Here is a 27909-nt window from a genome sequence, read left to right as displayed (position 1 = left end):
AATCAGCTTTTTATGTATGATGGGTCCTCTTATGCTGCCTTAAATAATGCTCAGTTCGTGTAAAAATAAAAAGATTAAATTAGTTATTTATTTTCTATAGTTTTATGTTTTTTATTTTTTTAGTTTTAATAGTTTGAAAATAGTATTTTTAATTTTTATAATTTATATTTTAATTCTTTTTTAATCCTTAATTTTGAAAGTGATTTTTTTAATTCCTATAATTTTATAATTATTACTTTTTTAATCCTTATAATTTTTAAATTATAGGAATTAAACGATAATTAAAATACAAACTATAAAGACTAAAAAGAATATTTTTAAATTACAAGAACTAAAAGAGAATTAAAATATAAATGATTGGAACTAAAAAGAATATTTTAAAAACTAAAAACATAAAAATTATGAAACTAGGGAATAATTTAATCAAATAAAAATAAAATTTTACTCCGTTAGTATATATAACATCCGATTATCTAATTTATTGAGATTAAGAAAAACTTGTCTGTATTAAGTTTTATTTAATTATTTTATTCCCCAAAGTGATGGTGTAAACAATATATCCTTACTTTTAAATTAGTTACAATTAGGACATATTTTAATTTAAATTACAATAATATTAAATATATCCTTACTTTTTTTTTATTTTACGTATTCACTCACTTTAGCATAATAATATCATTTGTTGAATATCCCTTTGGCTATCATCCAAAATCAGTTTCTCCTTTTGGTATAAAAAGAAAAAAAAATTCTCATTGGTAATATACATTTCAATGTAGAAAGCTTATGGCTGAAATTAATCTAGAGCCTAGGTTTAATTAAATTTGTTATAGAAATCATACTAAGTTTTCTTATTTTACCCTGATCTCAAAGTACTTGAACAAACCCAACAAAAATTAACTGTGCTAAGGAATATTAAGATTTAAGACTAATATCTAAACCTAATACTTGTCCTTGATTCACATTAATCGGAATAAAAATAATATCTTCACTTAAGTAATCAAATCTAAACAGATTCAATTACATGACTTTACATGTGGCTTTAACAAACTCAACCACCTTTTTTGCCAAATATGTCTATATAAATGAGTTTTTTTTAGGTATGATAACTTCTTTGTTTTTTTTTAAGAAAAAAATTAAGTATGATAACTTCATTCATTCTCTACTCTCATACATATTTTGATTTGGTTATTGAAGTATCTACAATACCACTATTGGAGTTGATCACCGTGAACCACCACAAACCATCACACATCTAGCTTGAATCCTCTTTCTCGCGTTTACACATCACAACATAATTCAATGATTACAAATTAAATCAACCATACTAATTTTATTTAACTTTAAAAGAGAGAAAATTAAATAAGTTTTTAAAGACCATGATTCTCCTGCTTAGTATTTTTAATAATAATAATGATGGTGTGTATTCCAAATGAAATTAATCTTAATCCTCTTAAAGGTGTAAAAAAGAGGAAAAATTTCACTGAAATTAATCAATTTAATGTCACTTTTAATTCATTGTATTGTATTTTATTTTATTTTGATACATTAAGTTATTAAATTTTAAAATTTTAATTTTAATTTTTTATGTTTTTGAAAGTTTCATTTTAATACTTTTTAAGTTGATCGAATATTAACTATGGACGGAAAACGAAAAAAAAACATAAAAAAACTTTAAAAAACATAAAAGTTAAAGTAAAACTTTTAGAACTTGATGTGTTGAAATAAAATAACATTAAAATATAATTGGTCAAAAATAACATTAAACAAAAATAATCAAAGTAACAAAAAATGCTCAAATTGATTGCCTTTCCAGTTTCTTATTTGTACGAATCATAAATTGGTTATTTAAAAGTAATGATATATCCTCCTATAAATTATTTTACAAAATTTTCTAATACTTTATAAAAAAATATATTAAATAAAAGGAAAATATATTTAATATCTTGAAAACAAAAAATATATATTTATTTATCATACAAAACAGGTAATAAAAAGATTTGTAGAAGAATGTAGCATGAGGATTTAGAATTATTTGTTATTTGATAGATGAGTAATATTATATCAAATCCTCGTATAAATTTTCCTACTTTTTTTTATAAAAAATACTAAATAAAAAATTAAATACATTTAATATATTAGAAATATAAAACGAATTTAATATTCAATACTACTTAAAGAGTAGAACTATTCTTAAATAGAAAGGAATGGTATAGCCTCCCCTTTACGATGGATAGAGATAGAGTTGGCATAGATAACAGGAATACTGAAGCAGTTAGCATGGGAACCAAAATGCTGCGCATCCAATTTTTTCTTGGTGTTGTTCTTATATCCGTATTGTTCCCCTGCATAGCCCCACACAATAAAGGGTATTACGTGGGAATCTCAACATTGAGATCAAGTCATGTAAAAGAGTTGTTCTTGTAAGAGCATGATGTCTAAGTTTATGTCTATGTTTCACAGCCAATCAGATAGTAAGAAATTTCACGTGTCATTGTTTCAAACATTTCAATATGCCAAATGAAGGTACAAATAGGCACAAGAAATGAAGAGTAAAAGATCACATAATTTAGGTCTTGAAAAGAAACCTGCAATATAGTAAAACATGTGATTTTGGTTGGGGGTAAAAGGGAGAGACAAAGCAAATATTACATACCTACAATTCCCAATTCCATACAGATCAAGGAAACAAGAGATGGGAAAACAGAGAGCAGGATTCTGAATACATACGCCTTGGGATATTTTTCAATTTCTCTTTTACTTTTCCTAACTGGAAGCCTACAACTACAAATGAAAACAATCAATAGTTCCAAATGTAACCCATTTCCAGAGACACCAGGAGGAAAGAAAAGACAGACCATACATGTAACATCCCAACCTCAACGTTTGGAATATTGAGGGGCTTTACGAGCTTTCTTGAGACCAACTTTCTTCCTCTCAACCACTCTGGAATCTCTGGTAAGAAGTCCTTCCTGTCTCAAAGGTGCTCTATGATCTTCGCTCACCTTCAGCAAGGCACGAGCAATGCCAAGAGAGATTGCCTGAGCCTGACCAGACAGGCCACCACCCTCAGCTTTGACAAAAACATCATAATTACTTTCATATCCCAAAGTTATTAAGGGGACCTTAATGTATTGAAGCCACAATGGATTTCCTTGAAGATATTCCTGTACAACATTTAAATAAATCAGACAAAAGAAGATTAAATGGGGACAACACTTATCAACCACAAACACTCTCATATAAGAGAGAGAGAGAGAGAGAGAGAGAGAGAGAGAGAGAGAGAGAGAGCTATGGCGTAAAAATCCATTAAAAAATGAAAGCTCCTAAAAGACAAGTCATGCCTGTAAAGAGGTTGTACTCAGGTTACAAATAACTTGAACGTTATCTGATTCCAATTTAAGCATGTATTAGATCCTCAAAATGACAATGTGAGAAATTTCTTCGTATGATTATAAATAGTGAATAACAAAGACTTCATAATATGAAATACAAATTTCATTTAAAATAAAACAGTACAAGACACACACACACAATACTAATTATTTCATAAAGAAAATTGAAGAACTTATACAAAAATCAAATACCAGCCAGATGTTCAAATTAAACCAAGTTAGAGCCATCAAATCAAATGACACGCCTCAAGGGATGCTTGGTAGAGGTGAAGGAAAAGAAAGATGAGTGAAAATCATCCTATTTCCACATCAACACAACCACGCAAAGCCAAAGTTAATGTGAACAAGGAGACAGAGTTCAGTGAAAGAGAACCCATTCTAGCAAAAAAACAAGTTGTAGTCCCCACCCCCCACCTAACAACAGATCCCACAACGATCACGTAAAAGTCCATCCTTTTTTGTGTTCTTGTTTTTGGCAGTAGAAGTTTGTCATGATTAGTGAAGCAGAAGTTTGCACAGCACATGCAATTTGTGTTTCAGATTGAGAAGTCAAGGAACCAAGTTTACTTTGTTTTCTTCCTAAATAATCAGGAAGAAAATCTTGTTAATGGAAGATATGGGATCCATCAGCAGAATCTGAGCTCTGACTTGGGAGAAAGCATCATTAAGGCCCATGAGGAAGCACATGACACACTCCATGTGGATGTATTCAAAAAGTGCCACGCCTTCACAAGATACTCACCCAGCTCTTCCTAGATACCTTTCAAATTGTTACAATACTGATTCACATTAAGTGACCCTTGAAAGTAGTTAATCAACTCCTCCAACTGAAAACACAAGGTCCATTAGGCTGCTTAAAATGTGCTTCGGCTCCACTATGCTTGCAGTTGTATTAATTCCCTCAGAGACAAAATTGAGGAGCAAAAAGTAAAAATGATGCTTTAGTTACTCTGCCATCCAGAAGCAGCGAAGCACCAGAACCATAGGCTCTGTAGATTGGGCACTCCACAAATCCATATGCTTTCTTGATTGAGGCGATTTTCATGGCACGGAGCAATTTGCCATAATTGTCACTGGTTCAGACCTGGGTTATCCAAAGGGTGAAGAAAGAATAAATTGGAGGTGTCATCCATGGCCGAAAAGAAAGCCATTGATGAGCAATAACAGGTATGGCAGGAAGATAATTTCTATATTCTAACACCATATCACAGACTAGAGAGTTTAAGAATATCAGAAGATTCTGAATCAATTGAATTTCAGTGTTGCACTTCCATACATATATCAGCAGCTCTAACCCTCTAACTCATTAACTCAACACACTACTGATATAGCAACTAACAAAAATAACTAAGACCTTGTTTAGATAAACTTCTCCATAAGCACTTATAAGAAAACAAAATAGGTAAAATAAATTGAGTTTCTCCCGTAAATTAAAATCAACTTAATACACCTTAGTGTTTGGAGAACTTAGATGAGAGAACTTTTATAAAAGTTTAAGTACATTGGCTGATAAAAATACTAACAACTAACATTGGCTGATAAAAAAAAAGTTTAAGTACATAAGCCGATTTAGAACCTTTTTGGATAAATTTCTCCATACGCACTTACAAGATAAGATATTAAGAAGGAAAAATAGAATAAGTTTCTCCTATAAGTTAAAATTAACTTATGCACAAGTTAAAATCAGCTTTTGGAGAAGCTAATACGATAGAACTTCCATAAATTAGCTCATGCATAAGCTAATTTTAATTTATGAGATAAGCTTATTCCATTTTGCTTCTTAATTTCTTTTACTATAAGTACTTGCAGAGAAGTTTATTCCAAGTACACGTTTACTTATGACAGAATATCAATTCATTTTAACCTCTTTATTTGATAAGTTTGTGCAACCAGGACCTAACTTAATAAACTAAACAATTCAAATGTTTTTTTATGGAAGCAAGGTATCCCCACAGTGGGAAGCCATGACACTAACCTCGAGACATAGAAATCACCAAAGTAGGTTTTATCTCTCCCCTCCATACGCATGGTCAAGGAATCAAATTCCTATCAGCATGCTTAAGGAACCTAGTCATCTAGTTGGGTAAACAACTAAATTTAACTAAAACGTAATATACTTCGATGTCATTCTCATTCCGGCAAGTTGAAGAACACAGCTCAAATTTGGGAATAATAATAAAATCAACGAAAACCGAGAAAGTAGGGTGATAGTTTGAAACAAACACAGAAAGAAAGAAAGGGAGGGATGATACCTTAGCGTCGCGGTAATTGATTATGAATTTGCCGGTTCCTTCCTGAAGAACGACGCGAGCGATGGCGCTCTTACGGCGGCCGGTGCCAATGATTGTCTGCGCGGCGAATCCACCTGGGAGCCTCGACTTGACGTACTTCTTCAGGTCCTCAGTTTCCGGTTCGGCGAGTGCGGTGGCGGTGACGACGAGGGAGGAGGGGGTTTTGGGGAAGGGGGAGACGGAGAGAGAGAGGGATTCGGTTCTGGCGAAGGAGAGAGTGCAGGGTCTCTGGGAAATGTGGGAAGAGAAGGAGAGTGAAGAGAGGGAGGTTGTGAGCGCCGATAGAGAAACCGCCATTGTGTTCCTTCCACTGCCTTTGCAAAACAGAAGCTCGACGACACAAGGATGTAGCCAGAACAAGGGGATAACGATTTAAGACGTTTTATTTATTGGATTAATTAATGTTTTTAGTCTCAGAATTTGTCGTATCATAAATTTTTAATTGTGTTAAATTAATTTTTATTTTTTAACTACTTAAATATTTATTTTAAAATTATTAAAAAAATATCAATTTATTATATAAATACAAAAAAAAGTAATTTTTCAAAACTTAAGAATTTGAAAACAATATTTTTAAATTTCAGATATTAAAATAAATATATATCAAAGTCAAGAATTAAAATAATAATTAAATCTTATTTATTTAACCAAAGACTGAAAGAAAAAAAAAATAGAGAAAAATATTTATGGCACACAATATTTTAATTAACTCAAATACATGATTTTTTTTTTCTCTTTTCCTAATAATTACTTTATCTATCATATCAATATTTTTCTTAATGTCTCTCTAGTTGGCAATTAGTGTTGAATGTCAAAAAAAACAAAAATTCTGAAAACATACTTTACATAGAATTTGCTATTTTAAATTTTTTTAACTTAATTTGCCAAAAAAAAACTTTGACTAATCTCTTAAAATATTAAATTTTATTTAAAGGATTATCTTTCCTTTTAATTTTTTAGAATATACATAATAACTTTGAAAACCAAACCTTTATTACATGTTATAATATTATTTATCAATTATGTTACACTATAATAATTTATATTCAATTTATTTTATTGTTATAATATTTCATTCTTCTTCTTGCATTCAAGACATTTTTGAGTTTGTTTGGTTTTGTGATTTTGGAAGAGAATGAAAGTGAAAGGAATTCTTATATTTTATATGTATATTTGTAATAACGATTATTTTTATGAAACTCTTAAAAATGATTAAAATGAAAAATAAAGTTGTACCTAAATATGCACCAGGTATCTTATCTTTATTTTACATTGTGAAGAAAAATAGGTCTTACATTTTTAACTTTATTTGTTAACTTAAAATATAATTTTTTTTTCTTTTACTTTTACTAAATTTTGTTTTCATCATTTATCTTGTAAAAGTATATTTATTTCACGGATTGAAAATTTATTCCTTAAAATGTAATATTTTTATATTTATTATGAGTTTTTAAAATTTGTTCGTAAATATTCTTCATTCACAAGAAAGTGGTAATAACATGATTTACTTTACTTTTATTCCGATGATGATGGATGAAAAAGTTATATCCTCACGAGATTGAATCAATGTCTAAACTTAACAAAAAAGTATTTTTAATAAGGAAAAAAGGTTTACTTATGAAAAAAAAAATACTAAATTGCCTTTTAAAAAAATAACTTAGAAAATCATATGAAAAGAATATAAAACTATTTATTTTATTAAAAATGTGCTTTTCAAAAAAAAAAAACTTAAAGAAACAAGTCATATGAAAAGTTATTTTCTAACTCAATCAAAACTTTTACTCTAACTTTTTGTTTTTTTAATTCTTTTATATTTTAAAATATTCTTAAAAATATTAAAATCTAATCGAATATATTTTCAAATAGTTCCAATAATAACACTTATGGTTATAATATTATTGAGAATGTGATTCCTTATAATCCGATATCATTTTCTGAAACAAATGTTGTTTGAAAAAATTATTTTGGTTATTCATTATTTAATTTTAGATCAATATTATCCTTTTGTCTAACCTTCATCTTCTTTATCCCTACTCCCCCACCAACTTTATTTTTTTCCAATCTTTCCCATACACTAGAGAAAAAAAGAACCGAATAAAACATGAATCTATAGAAGAAGAAAAAATGAAAAACAAGGAGGCTTTTGCCACTGATTTATTATTGTTGTTTTTAACTTGAAGAGATTTTGGTACAATTGTTATTTAAAATTGTTGATTGATTTCTGATTTGATTTTTGGTGTGGAAAGGAGGCTTAGATATTTTGGATAGGCTTTGGAGAGACGACTTGAGAGCATGAAAGATTGAGATTTATAATTGAGATTCTTTTGTTTAAATAACTTAATTTAACACTTGTTTAATCAGTGCTCAATCATATGAATTATCTATGTAGAAATCATAACAAGCTGACCTATAATCTAAAATTCAAATACATGTTAAAAATTTTCAATCATTATTGATACAACTTAATAGAATCTCTGCCTAATTCTCAACTATGATAAAAAGTCATCATTGATCATATGCAATTGCTCCTCCCCACTTTTTCACGCGGCTCTCTGCTTCTTCAGCCTGTGAAATCCATCGGCAACAAATTAAATTTGAACTAAAAACAGGTTACTTATTTGTAAATTGTAAAAAAGAAAATTGGTAATTCCCATCACCCTAACTCTAAATTAAAATATGTTGAAATGCAAGTGTGACAAGACATCATATAAATAAATAAAATACTCATAAATATAAATATTAAGGTTTTGCTAATGTTCCATTCATATAAATCTAGTTAATGTTTGCTTCCCTCGGACCCACAACCGAAACATTTACTTTTGGATCTTCCTTAAAGCAGAATTAAATAAAATAGAAAGAAAACAATAAATGTGGAAAGTACCAACCTCTTTTTTCCAGTTGCGTATTGAAGTGACGATTATAAGGATTGTAGTCTGCAAAACTATGCCAGCAATCATCCCTGACCAAATACCCTGAATTACACAGGCATAAAGAGTAAGAATAAAAAGTACAATAATAAATTGCAAACTTATCGTCACTAACAAACAATTAAGTTTGATAATGCTATTGATTATGAATCCCTTCTAATATATTGTTGTACTTTATTTCAAATCTGTTGGTATATAATTTCAAGAGAAGGTAGTGATGGTACATCACCTCTGCTCCAAGACCAAGTGGAAATCCCAATATTATCCCTGCCGGTAATCCAATAACATAGTAGCACACAATGTTGATGCATGCTACTAGAGATTGCCAGCCAGCCCCAACAGCAACACCTAAAACCAGAGACCACAATGGCATAAAATAGAAAGAAAAAAAAAGAGAATTTAAATGTAATTCTTAACATATTTTTATTCTTGTTTTATAATTAAAATTGAAGTTTCAACTAATTAATCTATGTAATAAAAGTTTGTATTAAAGATCCACATAGGTTATTGAGACGAAATTCTAATTCTAGTCAGAAACAAGACAAACTTAATTGCAGTTCTATAAGTATGGTTAGTATTGTTCCTCAATCATAACTCAAGTTTTCTTTAGATAATCTACATTAACATTCAATGAAATTTTTTATTATGCAAATTAATTAGATGAAACGTCAATTCTAATATAAGAATAATATCAATAACATATACAAATCCACAATTTTCTTTTTTTCTTTCACCATCAAATCAATCTTATAACTTTTATATATACAATCACCTATAAAATTGCATGTAAGTTTTCTCCTTAAAAACAACACTAAGAGTGCTTAAAAAATTGCATTTAACTTATAAAAAACAATACAATCCTCGATTGGATAATGTACTTTGCTTGTGTTCATAGTTTGTGGAACTAACCTGATAGGACTGGTTGAAGGCTGTTTAGAAGCACTGTGACACCGAGCAAAGCAGCAAGCCTAGTTGTTTCATTGGCAACAGGAACGCTGGTGGTAAACAAGTAGGGAAAGTAATCCTTGGTTGATAGCACTCCGATCATGGCAACAACACCTATGAACACTGATGTGATGGAAACCACCCACACTGAAAACTTTGCAGCCTTGAAATCACCAGCCCCCAGCTCATTTGATACTCTCACACTGTCCATAAATTAACATAGTATTTGGTTTAATTACTCTTGAGTATATTTGAGATGAAGTTTTAAAAATATGTGTATTCTCATACCTTTTCATTCTATTTTAATTGAAATATTTTTTTTTAACTTATTTTGTTTTTATAGTTTCATAATTTTTATTTTTTTATCCTTATAGTTTGAAAATAATTTTTTAGTTATTATAGTTTATATTTTAATTCTTTTTTAGTCCCTATAATTTTAAAATTAATTCTTATAATTTGTATTTTAATTTTGTTTTACTCTCTATAGTTTGAAAGTGGTCTTTTTAATCCTTATTATTTATATTTTAATTTTATTTTAGTCCTTAACATCAAAATATGAGTAATATTATCAATTACAATTAACTAAAAAAATATTAACAAGTAATTTGTAACTAATTTATCGTAAGATAATTTGTAATAAAAAAATATTAATTTGTAATTAATTATTTTTATATTTTTTTTGTAGTAAGGATTGAAAGGTAATTAAAATACAAATTATATGAACTAAAAATATCACTTTCAAATTAAAAGGACTAAAAGAGAATAAAAATACAATCTATAAGGATTAAAAAGAACATTTTTAAATTACATAGACTAAAAGAGAATTAAAATGTAAACAATAAAAAATAAAAACATTATTTTCAAACTAGGAATTAAAAAAGTAAGAATTAGAAACCAAATGAATAATTTAATCCTTTTTTTTTTCTTCTCAATTTACTTTCTCATCTTTTTCTTTCCTTTAAACCGAAGGGCGTGTAAAAGTATCATTACTACTACTTGGAAATATTCCATTAGTCACCCCTATATAATGTCCCCACATGATTAGTGAGAAATTATGTCCCAATGTGATTCATGGAAAATCAATCCAAATTTCAAAATCAACTATTCATTAGCTTATAGGAACATAGGGGTTTTCTATATATGTAGTGACTAGAACTGTATTGTGAAAAGGAACAGACAGAAAGATGGTCACCTTATAGCAGCATTGAACCCAATTGCAATCATGGCATCCCAACCGTTTATGTTCATACTGCAAACATGGAAACAAGTATTAGTAATCGATTTTGATCTTAGATTTTGTTATGTTCACTCAATATAGTGGCACTTGGAATGATATGTTGGCATTGACTAAGCAAAGCATTGCAATTCACTAGCTCGGTTATGAAATTGCAACTTGCAAGCACAGCAAAACTGTAGATGAGTGACATGCCCATAAGCCCAAACTAGAAAGTGAATATCACCTTCTCATGGCCCACTAAATTAAAAGTTAGTCCTTGATTTAACAAAATTTAAAAAAAAAAACTGAAATTATAATGTTCCATTTAAATTCCTAATTTTAACCAGCATTTTGGCCCCTAATTTTTGTTTAAGTTGCTTAATTTAATCATCATTTTGATTATTAAAAAAGTCTCTGATATTAGACTTAATCGTTTGGTACATGTAACTTTAGACTAAGTGACATATAATAGTTTGAGACTTTTTTTAGTTTGGTTAATTTTGAAGACTACAGTAACAACAAATCACAATATCAAAAATTAAATTTATCATTTATTCTATATTTTTGCTATATGAAATTATTAAATTTATCATTTATTCTATATTTTTGCTATATGAAATTATGAATGTTTGTCATTTTCTTCATTTGTTTTAGTCCTTGTTTATTTTTTAATCTTTATATTGAATAAAAAAAACGATGCATTTTTAATCTCTGATCAAGGACTCAAAACACAACATTTTTGTAATCTTTGAAGACTAAAAACAAATAAAATTTAAATAGGAACTAACTAAAGGGTAAAAAAAACTTTTAGTCTATTATATTTTCAAGTTTCAACTTCTCCACACAAAGTGAATTTGGAGGGACTGAAGAGGGAGGGTAGAGAAATTTTTACCAGATAGATATGGCATCAACTGGTACTAGAGGATTTTTCAAACGCCCTGTTATCACCACCAGTATCATCAAATACCAAAACTCCAAGCTGCAAGAGTTCACATTTAACACCATATTTAATTTCAGCAAATATAAATATATATAATCAAGTCCAATGCAAAATGAAGTTAGCTAGAGAAAAATACCATAACATAACAGCTGAAGCCAGAGAAAGCTTTACAAAACCAAACAAGTCCGAAAATGCTAGCCATGTAAACCCATTCCAAGCTCCATCTGACTTAGTGATGAAAATGTACAACAATTGTGCAATCACAATGACCCACCATGATGTGTTGAGAGTAATTGCCGCTCCAATTAGGCCCCATCCAAGCTTAAATATAAGAAACCAACTAAAAAATGTGTGCAGCACCAAAACAACTACTGATATCCATAACATCACCAGCACTTTCCTCTGTGCCTGTAGGAACTTAACCATTGGAAAGTTTATAGCGTATGCAAACAACTGAGGTATCATCCACAGAGCAAATTTCCCTACAAAAATAAAGTACAAGTAAATAAATACAATGTGCTCATAATAATAATAATTATAATTATGATAAAAAGAAATTTTAATGTGTAAACATTTCAATAAATTATGGTGAATCTCTCCTCTAAACCACCAAAGTAAATCATTTAATGAGATGTAGTATTTATTAAATTTGTGGTTTTCAATAAATTTCAACTAATTGATATTAATAAGAAAAGAAAATGTGGCTAATATTTTTCTAACTTACCATATATGATTTTTATAATTATTTTTTGTTATCTACTTTTTTTTATTACATAGGATAATGTAAAACTCTTAAAAGTTCATTAAAAACTAAAATAATCACATTATCTATTGATGTATAAAAAAATCCACTTCATCTATTAATTAGAAGTAAATCATAGTAAGTAACTATAACTGTTTTCAGCCAATCACAAGGGAAATTAATTATTATTATTCTATCTTTAAAAAAATAATTAAGAAGAAAATAATTAAGGCTTATATTAAGGCTTACATTATGTTTGGATAACTTTTTTTATAATTAAGGCTTACATTATGTTTGGATAGACAAGGGCCGATGGATGGATGGAGGGAATTAAGTACTGACAACTCAGCAGAAATAATTAAGGCTTACATTATGTTTGGATAACTTTTTTTATAAGTATTTATGTAAGAAGAAAATAAGAAACTAAAATAAATTTCAACTTTTTAAAAATGAATTAAAGATAAATCATATATATGTCAGGTGCATTTATAATTTTTTAAGGAAAATAAAATATAATAGTAATTAATATTATTTATTTATTTTATCATTTCTGTTTTTACTACACTTATTTTATATTTAAAGTAATAAGTTGTTATTGTTATCAATAACTTACTCTATATTCTTGAAGGTGGTGAGAACACAACTCTCAATCATTGGTTCAAACCAAAGCGAGGTGAGTAAAATGCAACATCAACGCAACATTATTCAACCAAAACATCAAGGTTTTGGTGTAGGCATCTGTATTAGAGACGATCGAGACATATTCTTGATTGTAAAAACAGCTTTGGTTTAAAAAATTTCTTAGATAAATATAAAGATTGTCTAAAGTTTTTTCCAAACTCAGAAGAGAATTTTGTAAATTAAAGCGACAAACCAATCATGTTACTCATCATCTGCCAGGAGCATCATGGTTCATGCTAACAACCATGCTTTTATTTTTTTTATTTATCAAATTCCTTCATGTACTGTTTCTATCATTATGAATGAAATTAGCTAAGATTTCGATTTAATTAAAGAAAAAAGTAACTTACTCTATTTAAAAACCCCTTCATTGACAATAACTTACTCTCCCCAATATTTAAGTAGTTTTGAATTAAAATTATCCTACGCTATATGAAAAAGTCTCATTCTCATGTAGTAGGATTAGTACATACATGCATTTATCGTTCTACTTGTAATAACAAATTAATTTTTCTTGTATACGACGCACTGTTGAAATTTAGGGGGAAATAATTGCCAAGGCCCAAGAGGACTGTGGGCCACATAAAATGATGTATTGGGATTTGAATGCTGTACTCTCATGTGTATCCTGCACTTTCATTTTTATTTGAAAATGTTAAACTATTTTTTTTACTATTGCAATGTTTATTCTTAAAGTTATTTTTTATTATTATGGGATACGTATTTTAAAAATCAAAATTATTTTTTTATTGTTATGAAATATTTATTTTGGAAGTTATCTTTTTTACTGATGTGGAATGTTTATCTCGAAAGTTAATTTTTACTGTTATAAAACATTTATTCTGGAATGTTTATTTCATAAGAGAAAGTTATTTTTTATTGTTATATAACATTTATTTCGGAAGCTATTTTTTTTACTAGTACAGAACGTCAATTTCAAAAGTTATTTTTGCTGTTATGAAACACTTATTCTGAAAACTAATTTTTATTATTATGAAACCCCATTCCACATGATATAATATGAAAAGAGAAATTTAGGATTTTTAAAAAATTGGGAGATGCAAGATTCAAATCCTCAATATATTTGAGTTCAATTTTCATGAATAAAGAAAATTAAATAATTGTTATTTTCTCGATCCTATTATAATTATGATGTAAAAAAAAATTGTCTTAAAATAACTCTCATTTTAACTTTTTTAATATAATATTATATTTTCCACTCAGATTTCTTATATATTAATGATGAGTAATAAAATTTATAAATAAAATAATAATAATATAAGGTTAATTTTATAAAATTATCATTCTCATCTATTATTGTTTTGTCTGAGTAAAATAATTTAACACGTTTATTAATGTGGAAGGAGGGAGTAGTATTTTTGTCTCCTAAAGTAATAAGTTTAGAATGATATGAAGTGATGCATAGAACTGACCAGCAGCATCTGAGATCTCAGCCGTCTGTCCAAAGAGCCTCAAGATGGGAGGTGACCAAATATAAAGAGGTAACAAAATAAGGGCAGTGACGAACAAGATGACCCATGATCTCTGCATGTACACACCCAACATCGTGCTCTGTCCCGCACCATATGCTTGCCCACACAGAGTCTCCAAGGCACTCCCCATTCCCAACTGATCTCAACAAAAACATAATTAATTAATTACAAAATAAACCATCAATTTCACATCTTAATTAACTCATCCAAATGATTTTTTTTTCATTTTTCTGTATAAATATTGAAATAAAAAACAAACTCAGAATAGTTTTTATACTTATGAATAAAAAATAGTATTTTCTTAAACATTAGTAAGTCCGAAGATAATGTTAGTAAAAGAGAAATGTTATAGTTAAAATAACTCATACAATAAATTATATATACCATGAAAAGAAAAGGCAAAAGAGAAAAGAGAGAAAAATATTAGATGTAATAAATAAATGAAATATTATGTAAATTGTTGTATAAATAGCACTAAGTCTTAATAAATAAAAATAGCTAATTGTTATTAATATACAGGCAACGAAAAGTCGAAAACTAAAGAAATAAATATCAATACTCAACTGTGTTTTCCGGCAATTTTTTACTTTTCTTAATTTAAACCAATTTTATGAAGAAGAAAACTAAATAAGTAAATATCAATACTCAACTTTATTTTCTGACAAGTTTTAACTTTTCTAAATATATAATTAGACCAGTTTTACGAAGATATTTGGTACAAGTAAAATTCAGCATTGCTGATAATTAATACACACACATACATATATATATATATATATATATATATATATCAATGCATGAACTTAACATCTATATGCTATGGACATGAATGAACACATAACTCAACAACACAACAACATCTAATCGATAGTTTAAGCTATTAAATAAAAAAGTGAATGATTTTATGTTGATTTCTCAAAAACCTCTGCCTCTTTTGCTAATAAATGTAGAGTAAATACTCTATGCATGGATAATATACAAAGTTTTTACAATATCATTCAATTACAAATGCATGATAAGTAACATACGGCTATTGAATTATACAATGACTATCTTAGTAGTCACGGCAACGATGATTTCTCATTGATTAACCCTTTATACCGACCATGCATAAAAATTAAACTGATGAATTGAATCAAAGCATCAAATTTCTTCATGACATGATTTCAAACACAATTGAGTTTAGGAAAACAAAGTTTGAGTACCATGACTCCAAAGGCGAGGCCAGCAACAACAGAATTTTCAACAGAAACTGCTGCAAGTTCAAGGTCACCAACTAGGCCAGCAAATGTTTGAGTGAGTGCACCAAGTGAGTACTGACATATAGAGGTGAGGATAGCAGGGCCTGCTATTTTCCATAGCTTCTTCGACTCAAACCCGAATTTCTTAACAACAGAGTTCAGTGTCTTCTTCTCCTCAACATAAGTAGTAGAGTTGTCAATGTTTTCTAGTAAGGGAGAATCCATTGGCTTGGTTAGTAGGTTACTTGGCACTGAATCGGACACCTACTTGTGCTACTGCTACTAATATCAATTTCAAATACCCTTTTTTAAGAAATGAGAATTTGAAGTGGTCTTTGAATATCAGACAAAGATTGATTTAGCTTATTATATACTACACTGTGTTGGAAATGAGAAATGGGGTATGAATATGGGAATGGTGAGTGAGAGTGAGGAAGAGGTCGAAGCACGAGTTGCAATTAATGTATGAAAGAAAGATGGTTGGTATGGTAGGTAAAGGACGTAGGTATAGAAAAATAGTTAACATATATACTCACTTTTTTTTTTTATTTCATTTCACATCTTTTTTTCCTTTTTCTTTCTTAAATTTTTTATTATATCATAATTTAATGATTATACACTTTTAATATAAAATGTCAACTAATAATATAATTTTTAAGAAAATTGTTGTAAAAAAAAAATATTATACATGTGATTTATAAAATGATTTTATATTATTGGTGTATAACTTATCTTCTCTTATATTTATTATAATTATCACTCAATTTGTTCATATACCAAAAAAATGGTAAAAGATTAGAGCAAATGCATAAAGTTCAATTATAAAAAAAAAATTATTGATGATATGCTTGATTTGATATACAATTATTTTAAATTGTAGCTTTATGCTGTACATTGAAATTTTGAAATAGATGGATCAGTGCGGTCACCTCAGGCCTTTGAGCGGAATTACAATGATTAACGTACTTTTCTTTTCTTCTATTTCTATTTCTATTTTTATTATATTATTTATCATATTTATTATTATTTTTTATCTTTATTTTCTTTACACTCAAATTCACCAACCAACGAATATCACCATTTTTTTTATGACTTGACCTGATTGAATAATAATGTCCGCAAAGCTGGTCAATATGGAAACCATTTATCTACCTGGGGGTTGCCACGGGATAAGGTGGTGGCTACGCACGTTTCATCTAAAGTTTGTTGGACTTGGATTCAATGCAATTTTTCTCAATAAATATCATTTGTACTATATTCATAATTGCAACTTTTATGAAACAATTTTTAAACCAAACACATTTTATGGAGAAAAAAATTGTTAAAAAAAGCATAAAAAAAACAATTTTTTTTATAAATAAATTGGATGAAAATAACTTATTTTTAGCTTTAAATGAAATTACCTTTCCACACCCTCCCTCTCTCTCAATGTTATCCTTCTCTAGGAGTTTTACATTTACAGATCATCTCAGCAGTGCCTTTGTTTCCTCTTTAAAATTTTTCAATGTAATATTTTCTTTTTTTAACCTACCTTAGGTTAAAACAAATTACTTTTATAATCGGCCCAAAAAGTCATTAACATGGTACTAGGTACAATTATTAAGGTCTAATCCTCTATCTTGTCTTCTTCGTTGGGACCATGAGAAAAAGGAATCACACATCAAAACCAAAGTAGAAACGCCACGAAATACCTAATCCTCTGAATATCATGAACACCAGCTAATAATTTTCCATTCCACAATTAATCTGCAACTCCCAACATCAAATTAAAGGCTGGTCCCAACAAAAAGAAGAAGAAGAAAAATAAACAAAATAGAAGTCACGCCTATAATTAATGATCAAATATCATTTTTTGTCGTCTGCAATCAATTTAAAATATCAATTAATGCTACCACTGTAATGTAATTTAAATTATGATTACCATGTTTGCTAAATGTAACTTAGAGAATAACGTACAACTTTAAACAACACAATAAAAATATGATTAAACTTCAAGTCCGAGATGGTCAAGGGAAAAATTGTTAGGTAGGCTTATACCACCACTTGCATGTCTATAATTTCGACCAAGTAATACATATTTATGTTTTTCAATTTGTAATTAAAAAAGAATTAACAACAATGTGTCAAATGGAGATCGATTAAGATCAGGGGAACAAATCATTTGTCGTTAAGTTTATATATCAGGTAATATAATCATAATTTTTCCATCACAAATAATTAAAAAAAAATTGTCATGGACCAAGAAGTCATTAATTCTAATGATAATACTCTTGGTTCTTGGATTCAAATTTTATAAATAAAAAAAACATGATTAAGGGAGAGAACTCACTAAACGTGGTTAATATGTAAGATTTTTTTATTAAAGATTAATAATTGAAAAAGACAATAAATACTTCACACTAATAACATAATTAATAAAAAAAAAATTATCCATACATGAATTAGCTATGCAATAACTCAAGGAAAGTGTATGTTGGCATGGAGCTATAATGGAGATATGACAAATATTATATTTTGACTTGTTTCCCTATGGGATCTCATTATCGTAGTTATTAGTTTCTATATATAGTTCTCTAGACATATTGTACAAATAATTAACCCCTTGTGCTCACTAATAAGTAGTAATACATGAGAAAAATTGGTTTGTTAATTTAAAATATAGGTTGATTGTGAAGGAACCCTCTCATTCTCGTAAAGGTTCTTGATCTGTGGGAAGATGATGCTACAACGGGGGTGAAGTTGTCGTTGCCATGGATTTCAGGAAAAATAATGCATGCAAGAAAGCGATTCAGGATCTGCATGCATGTTTGTTAGGTGCATGTTAACATACTGGGAACTACTGTATTATTTGGATAATTATTTAATTTTTTGTATTATTGGGTGAAAAATTCACCATTTCACATATATTCTTCTGATAACAACTTCCATGTTGCGTGTAAGACCATTGAATCAAAATTAGGGTACAGTGGACCACAAAAACAGGGTACAGTAATAAGGCAAGCATAATAAATATGATTAAAGCATAGTAAAGAGTTCAACTTGCATCCACCAAAATGGAAGGAAAAAAAAGCACGTTCCTTACCTATATTGTTTGGTAAGGGAAATAGACAAGAGAGGAGAGAACTTTTTATAATTTGAAAGAAAATAAAGGGAACAAAATATCTTAACTTGTTATCCAATTTTTGCTTCCCTCCAATAGGAGAGATTTTGATAGAAATGGACAAGATTTAAAACATTTCAAATATATTGATTTTTTTTATATTTTAAAATTTAAAATATAAAGGTATAAAAATAAGTTAATTTTATCATTAAACACATGAATCAATTGACGTAAGATTATTCTAACTTAATGAAGGATACTTGTGTTAAGATAAAAAAAAGGGTAAATAATCACTTTTGTCCCTCAATGTGTAATTCGTTGACAAATGTGACCTCAAAGATGAAAATACAAAATTTAGTCCCTGAAAGTGTAAAAAATGTGACAAATATATATTTTACCGTTAACTTTTATTCGTTACCGTTAATAAAGTCACTTACATGGCATAGAATGACAAATTTGTCACTAAAATGATTGTAGGCACAGGAGTATATTTGTCATAATATTTTTTTGACTTTTCGTCTTCCGACTCCGCTGATAAATGCGTCCCTGAAAGATGAAAATATAAAATTTAATCCCTAAAAGTATAAAAAGTGTGACAAATATATCCAGACGTTAATAATAAATTGTAACTTATTATTATTATTATGTATTTGTAATTTACTGCTATTCGTTTAGTACTTATGCAATATATTTTTGAATTGTCTTTTAATATATATATATATATATATATATATATATATATATATATATATATTATTTTGATTTTCTCGCCAAACCTTAATCTTTACTGTTAAAAAAACTTTATCTTATATTTTATAATTTTATCAAATTTCTACTAAATTTTTCACTTTTAATCTTTAAAATTATTCTAGATTTCAATTTTAACTTGAGTATTCTAATATTTAGATTGAAATTAATATGTCTAGTGTTTCGAGTAGAAAAAACATAACGAGCCACATGATCAAATTTATTTATTTTTAAAAATAAAGATCAAGTTGATAATATTAAACAAATTATTGGAAACAATCATACAGATCAAGTTATTGATGAGGAATATCAAGATAATATTGAACAACCTATTGAACAACCGGTTGAGCAACAAGTTCCTCAAGAAAGTGATGAGGTAACATTAAAAAGATCTACTAGAGTCAAAAGGTCAGTGATTCCTAGTGATTGTGTAGTGTATCTGCAAGAATCAGACTACAACATTGGAACTGCAAATGATCTTGAAACATTTTCACAGGCCATGAGTTCTAAAGAATCAAACTTTTGGCACAATGCCATGAAAAATGAGATAGACTCTATGGCGTTTAACCAAGTCTGGGATCTCAAATAGTTGTCTAGTGGTGTAAAAGCCATTGGATGTAGATGGGTTTTTAAAACTAAGAAAGACTCACAAGGCAACATTGAGAGACATAAGGCAAGACTTGTTGCCAAAGGGTTCACTCAAAGAGAAGGAATTGATTATACAGAGACTTTTTCTCCAGTATCTAAGAAAGATTCCTTCCGAGTAATTATGACATTAGTAGCTCATTTTGACTTTGAGTTACATCAAATGGATGTGAAAATGACATTCCTTAATGGTCATCTAGACGAAGAGGTTTACATGAAACAGCCTGAAGGATTCTCCTCTACTAAAGGTGAGCACTTAGTTTGCAAGCTTAATAAATCAATCTATGGCTTGAAACAAGCCTCCCGCCAATGGTATCTAAAGTTTCATGATGTCATCACTTCATTTGACTTTGAAGAGAACATCATAGATCAATGTATATACCAAAAGGTCAATGAGAGTAAGATTTGCTTTCTTGTGTTATACGTGGATGACATTTTGCTTGCAACTAATGATAAGGGTTTGCTATATGAGGTGAAACAATTTCTCTCGAAGAACTTTGATATGAAGGATATGGAAGAGGTATTTTATGTCATTGGCATTAAGATCCATAGGGAAAGATCTCGAGGCATTTTGGGTTTGTCTCAAGAGACTTATATTAACAAAGTTTTAGAGAGATTTAACATGAAAGATTGTTCACCAAGTATAGCTCCCATTGTGAAGGGTGACAAACTCGTTTTAAGTCAGTGCCCGAAAAATGATTTTGAGTGGGAACACATGAAAAATACTCCATATGCTTCAACTTTTGGAAGCCTTATTTATGCTCAGATTTGCACCAGACCTAACATTGCATATGCTGTTGGAGTTTTGGGAAGATATCAGAGTAATCCAAGTATTGATCACTAGAAAGCTGCAAAGAAAGTGATGAGATATCTTCAAGGGACAAAGGATTACATGCTCATGTACAAACGAACTGATTGTTTGGAAGTGATTGACTACTCTGATTCAGACTTTGTTGGTTGCGTTGATTCACGAAAATCAACATCTGGTTATATTTTTATGTTAGCCAATGGAGTTGTATCTTGGAGAAGTGTCAAGCAAACCTTAATTGCTACTTCCACTATGGAGACTGAGTTCGTTTCTTGTTTTGAGGCTACCTCGCATGGTGTATGGTTGAAGAGTTTCATGTCTGACCTTAGAGTTGTGGACTCTATTTCCAGGCCATTAAAGTTGTACTGTGACAACTCTACTGCGATGTTTATGGTTAAAAACAATAAAAATGGAAGTCGAAGTAAGCACATCGACATCAAGTACTTAGCCATAAAAGAACGTGTTAAAGAGAAGAAAATGGTCATTGAACACGTTAGCACTGAGTTGATGATTGTTGATCCTTTAACTAAAGGCATGCCACCAAAGAATTTTAAGGATCATGTAGTACGAATGAAACTTGGTTCCATGATGTAATTTCATTGTACATACATTTGTTATTTTCAATGAAACTCTTATTTAGTTAGATATTTTCTCATATGGATTTGTGCACATATTTATTTATTTCGAGAAAAATCATTCAGTTTAGATCTAGAATAAACATATGTTTTATTCATTAAGTTGAGAACTAGTGTTGAGAGACTTGATATATTGTGGTATATGGAAGATATTACTCATCATCAGAGGAACTATCGTCATAACTCATATTATGTTTCTTGTTATGATTGATGTTGAGTTAAATGGACCAAGTGGGAGAATAATGGAATTTTCGTATGGGTCCACATTCTTCCTCTACTTTTTCCCGTTGTAGTTTTTTTGGGAATTTTTTTTTCTGAATTTGGTCCATTTTCCTCCCACATTAAATCCTTATCTCTGTAACGTTTAGTAACAAACTCACGTTCCTATCCTCAAACCCACATTCTGATACGAATTGGTTAAGCTCTGTGATGGACAAACTCTATAAATAGGATGAGGTGCTCTCAGTTTTGTATCACCAAGCCTACTTCTCTATTCAGAAAAATACACCATCTATTCAGAGTAAATAAGGATCTAGAAAAACAAAGCTGACTTCGGGTTCGTACTTACACCATTTCGTGTTTGATCTGCAATAGCTGGTGGTACGCTTGTGCTGCTTAGCTTCCGTTGTTGATCTGAATATGACATTTAAATTCATTTGCATGTTTATATCAGTATGTATATATCTTACAATGACAATATGAGAAATATAACCTATTAATATTTTTTAGTTTTATATCGAATTGATAATTTTGAAAAAAAAAAATTTATGATAAATTTGATATTATCAACTAAATTGTTTAAATTTTTTAATCTTGATAAAGTAGTAGTTAATTAGACCTTGTATAGCAAATACAAAAGGTTTATGTAAAAAAAAAAAATACAGGAGGTAATACCTCATTCTCTACACTCGATCATTTAATATTTTTTTGTCTCTCTCATTACATTTATTATTTTCGCTTTTATAGTATACTTAAGGGAACCAATTTCCTACAAAAATCGATAGTTGGTAAATGCACTAGATATCATAAATCTGCTGAATGATTTTATATTGACTTTTGCTGGCTCATACATATGATAGCTAGTATGAGTTTATCTCAAAGAATAGAGACCAAAAATAAAAAAAGACTTTTGGAGGTTGAAGCCATATATAGAGGGCTAGAACCGAAACAGTTTTGGGTGCTCCTTTCTATGATTTTTCAACACAAGTTAGTTAGGCAGAGTTACTTGACGTAAATTGCATGGCATACGTGGATAGTTTTTGGCTGGTCGAATGGTCCTTTTCAACTTTGTTTTAACTTCCCTCGATCCTTTGTCATTTCCCAACGAGACCCGACCTAACTCGTGAGAAAAATAATTAAGACCACATATATATATTCGAAAATTTCAAATGATTGACAATCTCTAGAATAGTACAGAAGTTGTGATTTGTGGCTTCCAATATATATATATATATGGTTCAAATAATAACCAGGTCAATAATTTTAAAATCCTTCCATCTCCCTCTATCTCTTAAAAGTGACTTTTCACTCAAAATTGCTTGTATATATCTGGAAATCCCTGTTTTTCATTTTGCCAATCACGTCACACACAATATGGGAAACCAACTTTGCAAAGGGTATGATCCATCATGTTTATGAATGAAATTAGTCTGATTAACATTACCTATTCATTTTCTTTAATCAATATTCTCACCATATCCATTTTGTTTTTTCTCTCTCTCTACAATTTGAAGAAGTAAAACAAGGTCGAAGAGAAGGCCAATGGGTTTCATTCATAACCAAGCTTCACCCTCTCACATAGGGATAAGAACTGTGGGCGTGGAAAAAGCTTGCAGTTTCTCCATTGATTCAGATCTTTGCATCTCCATAGTTACTTGGAACATGAATGGCCAGGTGCACCCAATTACTAACACTTATGGTTAATTTCATTTAATTAATAGATGTTGCTAACCAGTGCCTTAGGCACTATTTAAGGAACTACAAAAAGAGAAAATATTTTTGTAGAAAACATAAAAAAAAATTATTGACAATATAATTTTACATATTTCAATAATTTTTTTAATTTTTTAACTAATATCCTAATTAAGGACACTAGTTATTATCTTAATTAATAAACTTAAAACTTTGTGAGAAGTTCTCATTTTAATTTTTTCATGTTCATCTATGGAAGTTCATTTGCTGTGAATTAGGTTACGTTTGAAGATTTTGCTGAAATGGTTGGCAGTAACCGCGAGTTCGATCTTCTAGCTGTTGGCTTGCAAGAGGCTCCTCCATGTCCACGAAACAAAGTCGCAACTCTGCTTTCAGCAGCTCTTGATGAAAGTCATACGTAAGATATTGGCCACACTTTTTGTTTTCATTCTTTCTGTTTCGGTTTGTTTTGTTTTAATCCTAAGATTGAAAATCTATAAAAATGCATAAGCCTTCAGACTTTATCCAATCCTAGTAGCTATATATATGTTGTCAAGAAAACATATACATTGTAAGTACAGCCACTCTTTTTATGTACTGACAATAATATAAGTATTAAGCAATGTATATATAGGCCAGGTGACAATATAGAATTATAAAATCAACCTTAATTAGCTAGGGACTTCAATCAAGAATTACTGAATAAGTGAATATCTTTATCACATGTCATTTCTTTTCCACTCTAGATGTGAAAATAAATACATATTATTACCGTGTACCTTAAACTTATCTAAGAAAGTTAAAAAATTATTTAATGAAAAATGTAACCTATAAATTATTAATTATGGGTCAACACATATATTTTTATTGGATTTCCAAGACCCAATAGAATGGAATATACGGAACAATGGTCATGCTTAGTAAAATCTTGAGTAAAAAGATTTAATTAGGTCATGTCTTACGTACAATTGTATCTTTTGATATAATGGTAAGCACCTGATCCAATTACGTCCACAGCATAATTTAATTCTTGAATTAATTAATGTCAGATTTAAACTCGCTGCTGTCAACTTAAGTACAAAATGAATAAAAAAGCTTTTCAAAAACAAAAACAAAAATCAATAAAAGACCATGCTCAGTTTTAGTATATTTTGTTGGAGATTTCATAATAAAACAACAACATAATTCTTTTTCTCTTAGTTAACTTTAAAGGTTAAGATAGATCTAAATTCAAATTTTAAGATGAAAATAAAGTTTATGTTACTGATTGTTATTGGAATTTGGACCTATATATAAGTTTATAGGTTATAAGTCATTACGGAATCATGTTTAAATGTTTAATCTTATAAATTTCATGTTAAAATAGTATATATAAGTAAAAAATAATTAATATTTTTTGAATTAGTTTTTAAAGTTAAATTAAGTTCAAATTCTAATTCTAAAATGTTAAGTATTCTTTAAATCATTTACAAAACATTTGTTTTCCGAATTGTGTATGTGAACTTATTGGATTTTTCTATCTTTTTCCTTCATTCTTTTTGAAATGAAGCCTGATAGGTAAAGTTATCATGCAATCTTTGCAGTTATACCTGTTTGGGCTAAAGGATGCTGGATCGTTCATTAACGGTGAGATTTTGCATCAAAGTTTTTCTTGTGGTTAATAGTATTAATTAGTTGTAAAACCCACTAAATAATGTGATCATTTTCATTTCAATTGTCAGAATTGAAGGTAGACAAACAATCTGTTGGGGGCTGTGGAGGAATAATTGGAAGAAAGAAAGGGGCTGTAGCCATCCGTATCAACTACAAAGGCATTCGAATGGTGTTCATCTCGTGCCACCTCTCTGGTAATTAAGGATCTTGTTATAACTTCTCAGGACAAACAAATTGGTCAAGGAGTAATAATAGTATTGTTCTCTTAAAAATCTTTGAAAAATATTAACCAATGTTAACTAAATTTTTTATTATTGAAATGAATAAAATTATATTATTCATGATTTTTTTTATTCTCCTATAATTACTAGCAAGCAGGTGCCATTAATTACGGTAACTAATTTTCATTGTAGAAAGAAGTTCAGCTGAAAATCATTGTATTTTCAGTATTTGACCCTATTTTTAGCATTCCAAATTTTCACTTAATCAATGAGACTTTTTTTTTGTTAATATAAATTAATGAGACTATAAGTACTCTTCCTTATAGAGTTATAGTAATTATGTAATTAAATTCATGTGTTCAATGAGCCAAGTCAGTAGTTGCGAAAGGTAAATTGAATTGTAGTAATAACTAGTTTTCTTTTAATTTGCAGCTCATGCTCGCAACGTGGAAGAAAGAAATTCACAATGCAGGCATATATCACACTCCCTCTTTTCAAAGTTCTGGAACCCATATTCTAGACCATCCCATATTACAATTTGGTTAGGAGATCTAAACTACAGGCTTCAAGGGATTGATACATATCCTGCTAGAAGTTTGATAAAGCAAAACCTTCACCGGGTAATTAGTTCACCAATACTATCCTCGCTCTCTCCATTCAATTCAACCCTTCATATATTTATGTCAGAACGAACTATAGTTTTCAACTTAATTTGAATATTTTCACACGTAATTAATTCCTTATTTGGCTATTTCAGCGGTTGCATGGCAAAGACCAACTCTTACAGGAAGCTGGTCGAGGACAAATTTTCAACGGTTTTTGTGAGGGAACATTGAATTTCAAGCCAACTTATAAGTACAATAAAGGAAGTAGCAATTATGATACAAGTCATAAGGTGAGTAACACTTTTCAATTCCACATCAATACGCCATGCATGGTTAGATTATGTGTGATTTTTATTATCCAGACAACATGTATAAATAATTATATATGCTATAGCTTATATGCTACGTAATGCTAAAATTCAAATAACAGCTGGCCTTATAGTCAAATAAGAGAAGTACACGGAATTTTTAAACATTTTGTGCTTGTGTGTATGAGATATTTTGCGGAGCTTTCTTTGGTTTATGCATGGAAGGACTCGGATTCATGTATTGGACAAAAATATTTCGATATTCTGACTTAACATATCATATATAAATTTGATATTATATTGGATATATTTGGATAGTGTATGCCGTTTTTTTTTTTCTACTGTTAAATTGAGATCGATTACTCTGATAATCATATGTCAATCATGAAAATATTTTTTGTACTGTTTCTCACTTTCTTATTATCACTAATATTTTTAGTGTTTTAATTCTAAATGCAAACTAAGAATGTGATGCATCCTCCGAATTTTAAACATATATATATATATATATAAAGCAATTCACCCTCATTTTTTTAAAAAAAAAAAATTCAATTTGTAATTCATCTTAAAAAAATAAATTTTGAATTATAAAATCTTTAAAAATTATATTAAATTATTATAAAAAAATTATATTAACTTAAATGTAATAATTCCAAGGTTAGATTACATATAGCATTACGAAATACGTTTTCTTCAGAACACTACGAAGTAACGTTCTAAATTAAGTGGAAATAAAGTAAAAATAATAAAAAAAGGGGAAAAAAAATAATCCATAAAGCACAAAGTACGTAGTTGTTCTAATTAAGTTTATAATTTCGTGTGACATTTTACAAATGTGATTTTCTGACGTTCAACGTAAGTTGATTGCGTATACACGCATGATGTATATGTGTGTCTTTTTTTGTTGTTGTTATTCAATAAGTGTCTTTTTTTTAATACATTGTACGTATTTAATTTATACATACATATATGAGTAATTCAAAATACTGTGTGTAATCCCTTGCCATACCTGCATTTTGTCTTGTTACAGATACGAGTGCCTGCATGGACAGACCGTATATTGTTCAGAATTGAAGACGAAAACAAAATGGAAGCAACCCTACATTCGTACGAGTCGATGGATGAAATCTACGGTTCTGATCATAAACCAGTTAAGGCACATCTCTGCTTAAGACTTCGTCAAATTCCAACTAATTAAACCAAGTTGTAGTGAACAAATCTAGCTAGCTATGTGCGGAAATTAACATCTGATATATAAAAGTATAACATTATTTTTTTTTATCTACAAGAAATTAATGTATTAGTGACAAAGTTTGTTTTTCCTTCACTGATATTAACCCTACAAAAATTTTATTGACGAGTGTAAAGTGTTTCGTGATTAATGTTATTATTTATTTTTTAACCTTAA

At 29.2% G+C, this 27909-nt stretch overlaps 3 protein-coding genes across 3 annotated transcripts; 1 reads left to right on the top strand and 2 right to left on the bottom strand.

Moving 5' to 3' along the window:
* Window positions 1-2469: 2469 nt before the first annotated feature.
* On the bottom strand, window positions 2470-6051 carry LOC114385161 (30S ribosomal protein S9, chloroplastic-like). Its single transcript, XM_028345162.1, has 2 exons — window positions 5645-6051; window positions 2470-3164 (listed from the first exon to the last, which is right to left on the bottom strand). The coding sequence occupies exons 1-2, from the start codon at window positions 5978-5980 to the stop codon at window positions 2877-2879; spliced, it is 624 nt and encodes a 207-aa protein (XP_028200963.1). The 5' UTR covers window positions 5981-6051; the 3' UTR covers window positions 2470-2876.
* A 1932-nt stretch (window positions 6052-7983) lies between these two features.
* Window positions 7984-16319, bottom strand: LOC114384441 (protein DETOXIFICATION 33-like). The gene is made up of 9 exons (XM_028344112.1): window positions 15833-16319; window positions 14568-14763; window positions 11848-12193; window positions 11664-11750; window positions 10748-10804; window positions 9520-9758; window positions 8840-8958; window positions 8569-8655; window positions 7984-8248 (listed from the first exon to the last, which is right to left on the bottom strand). The coding sequence occupies exons 1-9, from the start codon at window positions 16091-16093 to the stop codon at window positions 8189-8191; spliced, it is 1452 nt and encodes a 483-aa protein (XP_028199913.1). The 5' UTR covers window positions 16094-16319; the 3' UTR covers window positions 7984-8188.
* A 6974-nt stretch (window positions 16320-23293) lies between these two features.
* Window positions 23294-27909, top strand: LOC114384511 (type IV inositol polyphosphate 5-phosphatase 11). Its single transcript, XM_028344205.1, has 8 exons — window positions 23294-23419; window positions 23537-23696; window positions 23993-24132; window positions 25264-25340; window positions 25436-25561; window positions 26021-26208; window positions 26346-26483; window positions 27532-27909. The coding sequence occupies exons 1-8, from the start codon at window positions 23397-23399 to the stop codon at window positions 27697-27699; spliced, it is 1020 nt and encodes a 339-aa protein (XP_028200006.1). The 5' UTR covers window positions 23294-23396; the 3' UTR covers window positions 27700-27909.

This window comes from Glycine soja, chromosome 14 (assembly GCF_004193775.1).
Source record: "Glycine soja cultivar W05 chromosome 14, ASM419377v2, whole genome shotgun sequence".
Classification (NCBI taxonomy): Eukaryota; Viridiplantae; Streptophyta; class Magnoliopsida; order Fabales; family Fabaceae; genus Glycine; species Glycine soja.
Note: the sequence above shows the minus strand (reverse complement) of the source record. Positions and strands in the feature narration are given on the sequence as shown.

Bases quoted from the DNA above. Each gene is read 5' to 3' on its own strand.
- LOC114384441 (XM_028344112.1), bottom strand. From the start codon at position 16,093: ATGGATTCTCCCTTACTAGAAAACATTGACAACTCTACTACTTATGTT. The intron at 14,764-15,832 runs GTACTCAAACTT...TGTTGAGATCAG, and splicing joins GCCTCGCCTTTGGAGTCATG to TTGGGAATGGGGAGTGCCTT. The intron at 11,751-11,847 runs GTATTTTTCTCT...GAACTCTTGCAG, and splicing joins GCTTCAGCTGTTATGTTATG to CTTGGAGTTTTGGTATTTGA.
- LOC114384511 (XM_028344205.1), top strand. From the start codon at position 23,397: ATGGGAAACCAACTTTGCAAAGG. The intron at 24,133-25,263 runs GTAAGATATTGG...TTTGAAATGAAG, and splicing joins GCTCTTGATGAAAGTCATAC to CCTGATAGGTAAAGTTATCA. The intron at 26,484-27,531 runs GTGAGTAACACT...GTCTTGTTACAG, and splicing joins ATTATGATACAAGTCATAAG to ATACGAGTGCCTGCATGGAC.
- LOC114385161 (XM_028345162.1), bottom strand. From the start codon at position 5,980: ATGGCGGTTTCTCTATCGGCGCTCACAACCTCCCTCTCTTCACTCTCC. The intron at 3,165-5,644 runs GTATCATCCCTC...AATGTTGTACAG, and splicing joins TCAATTACCGCGACGCTAAG to GAATATCTTCAAGGAAATCC.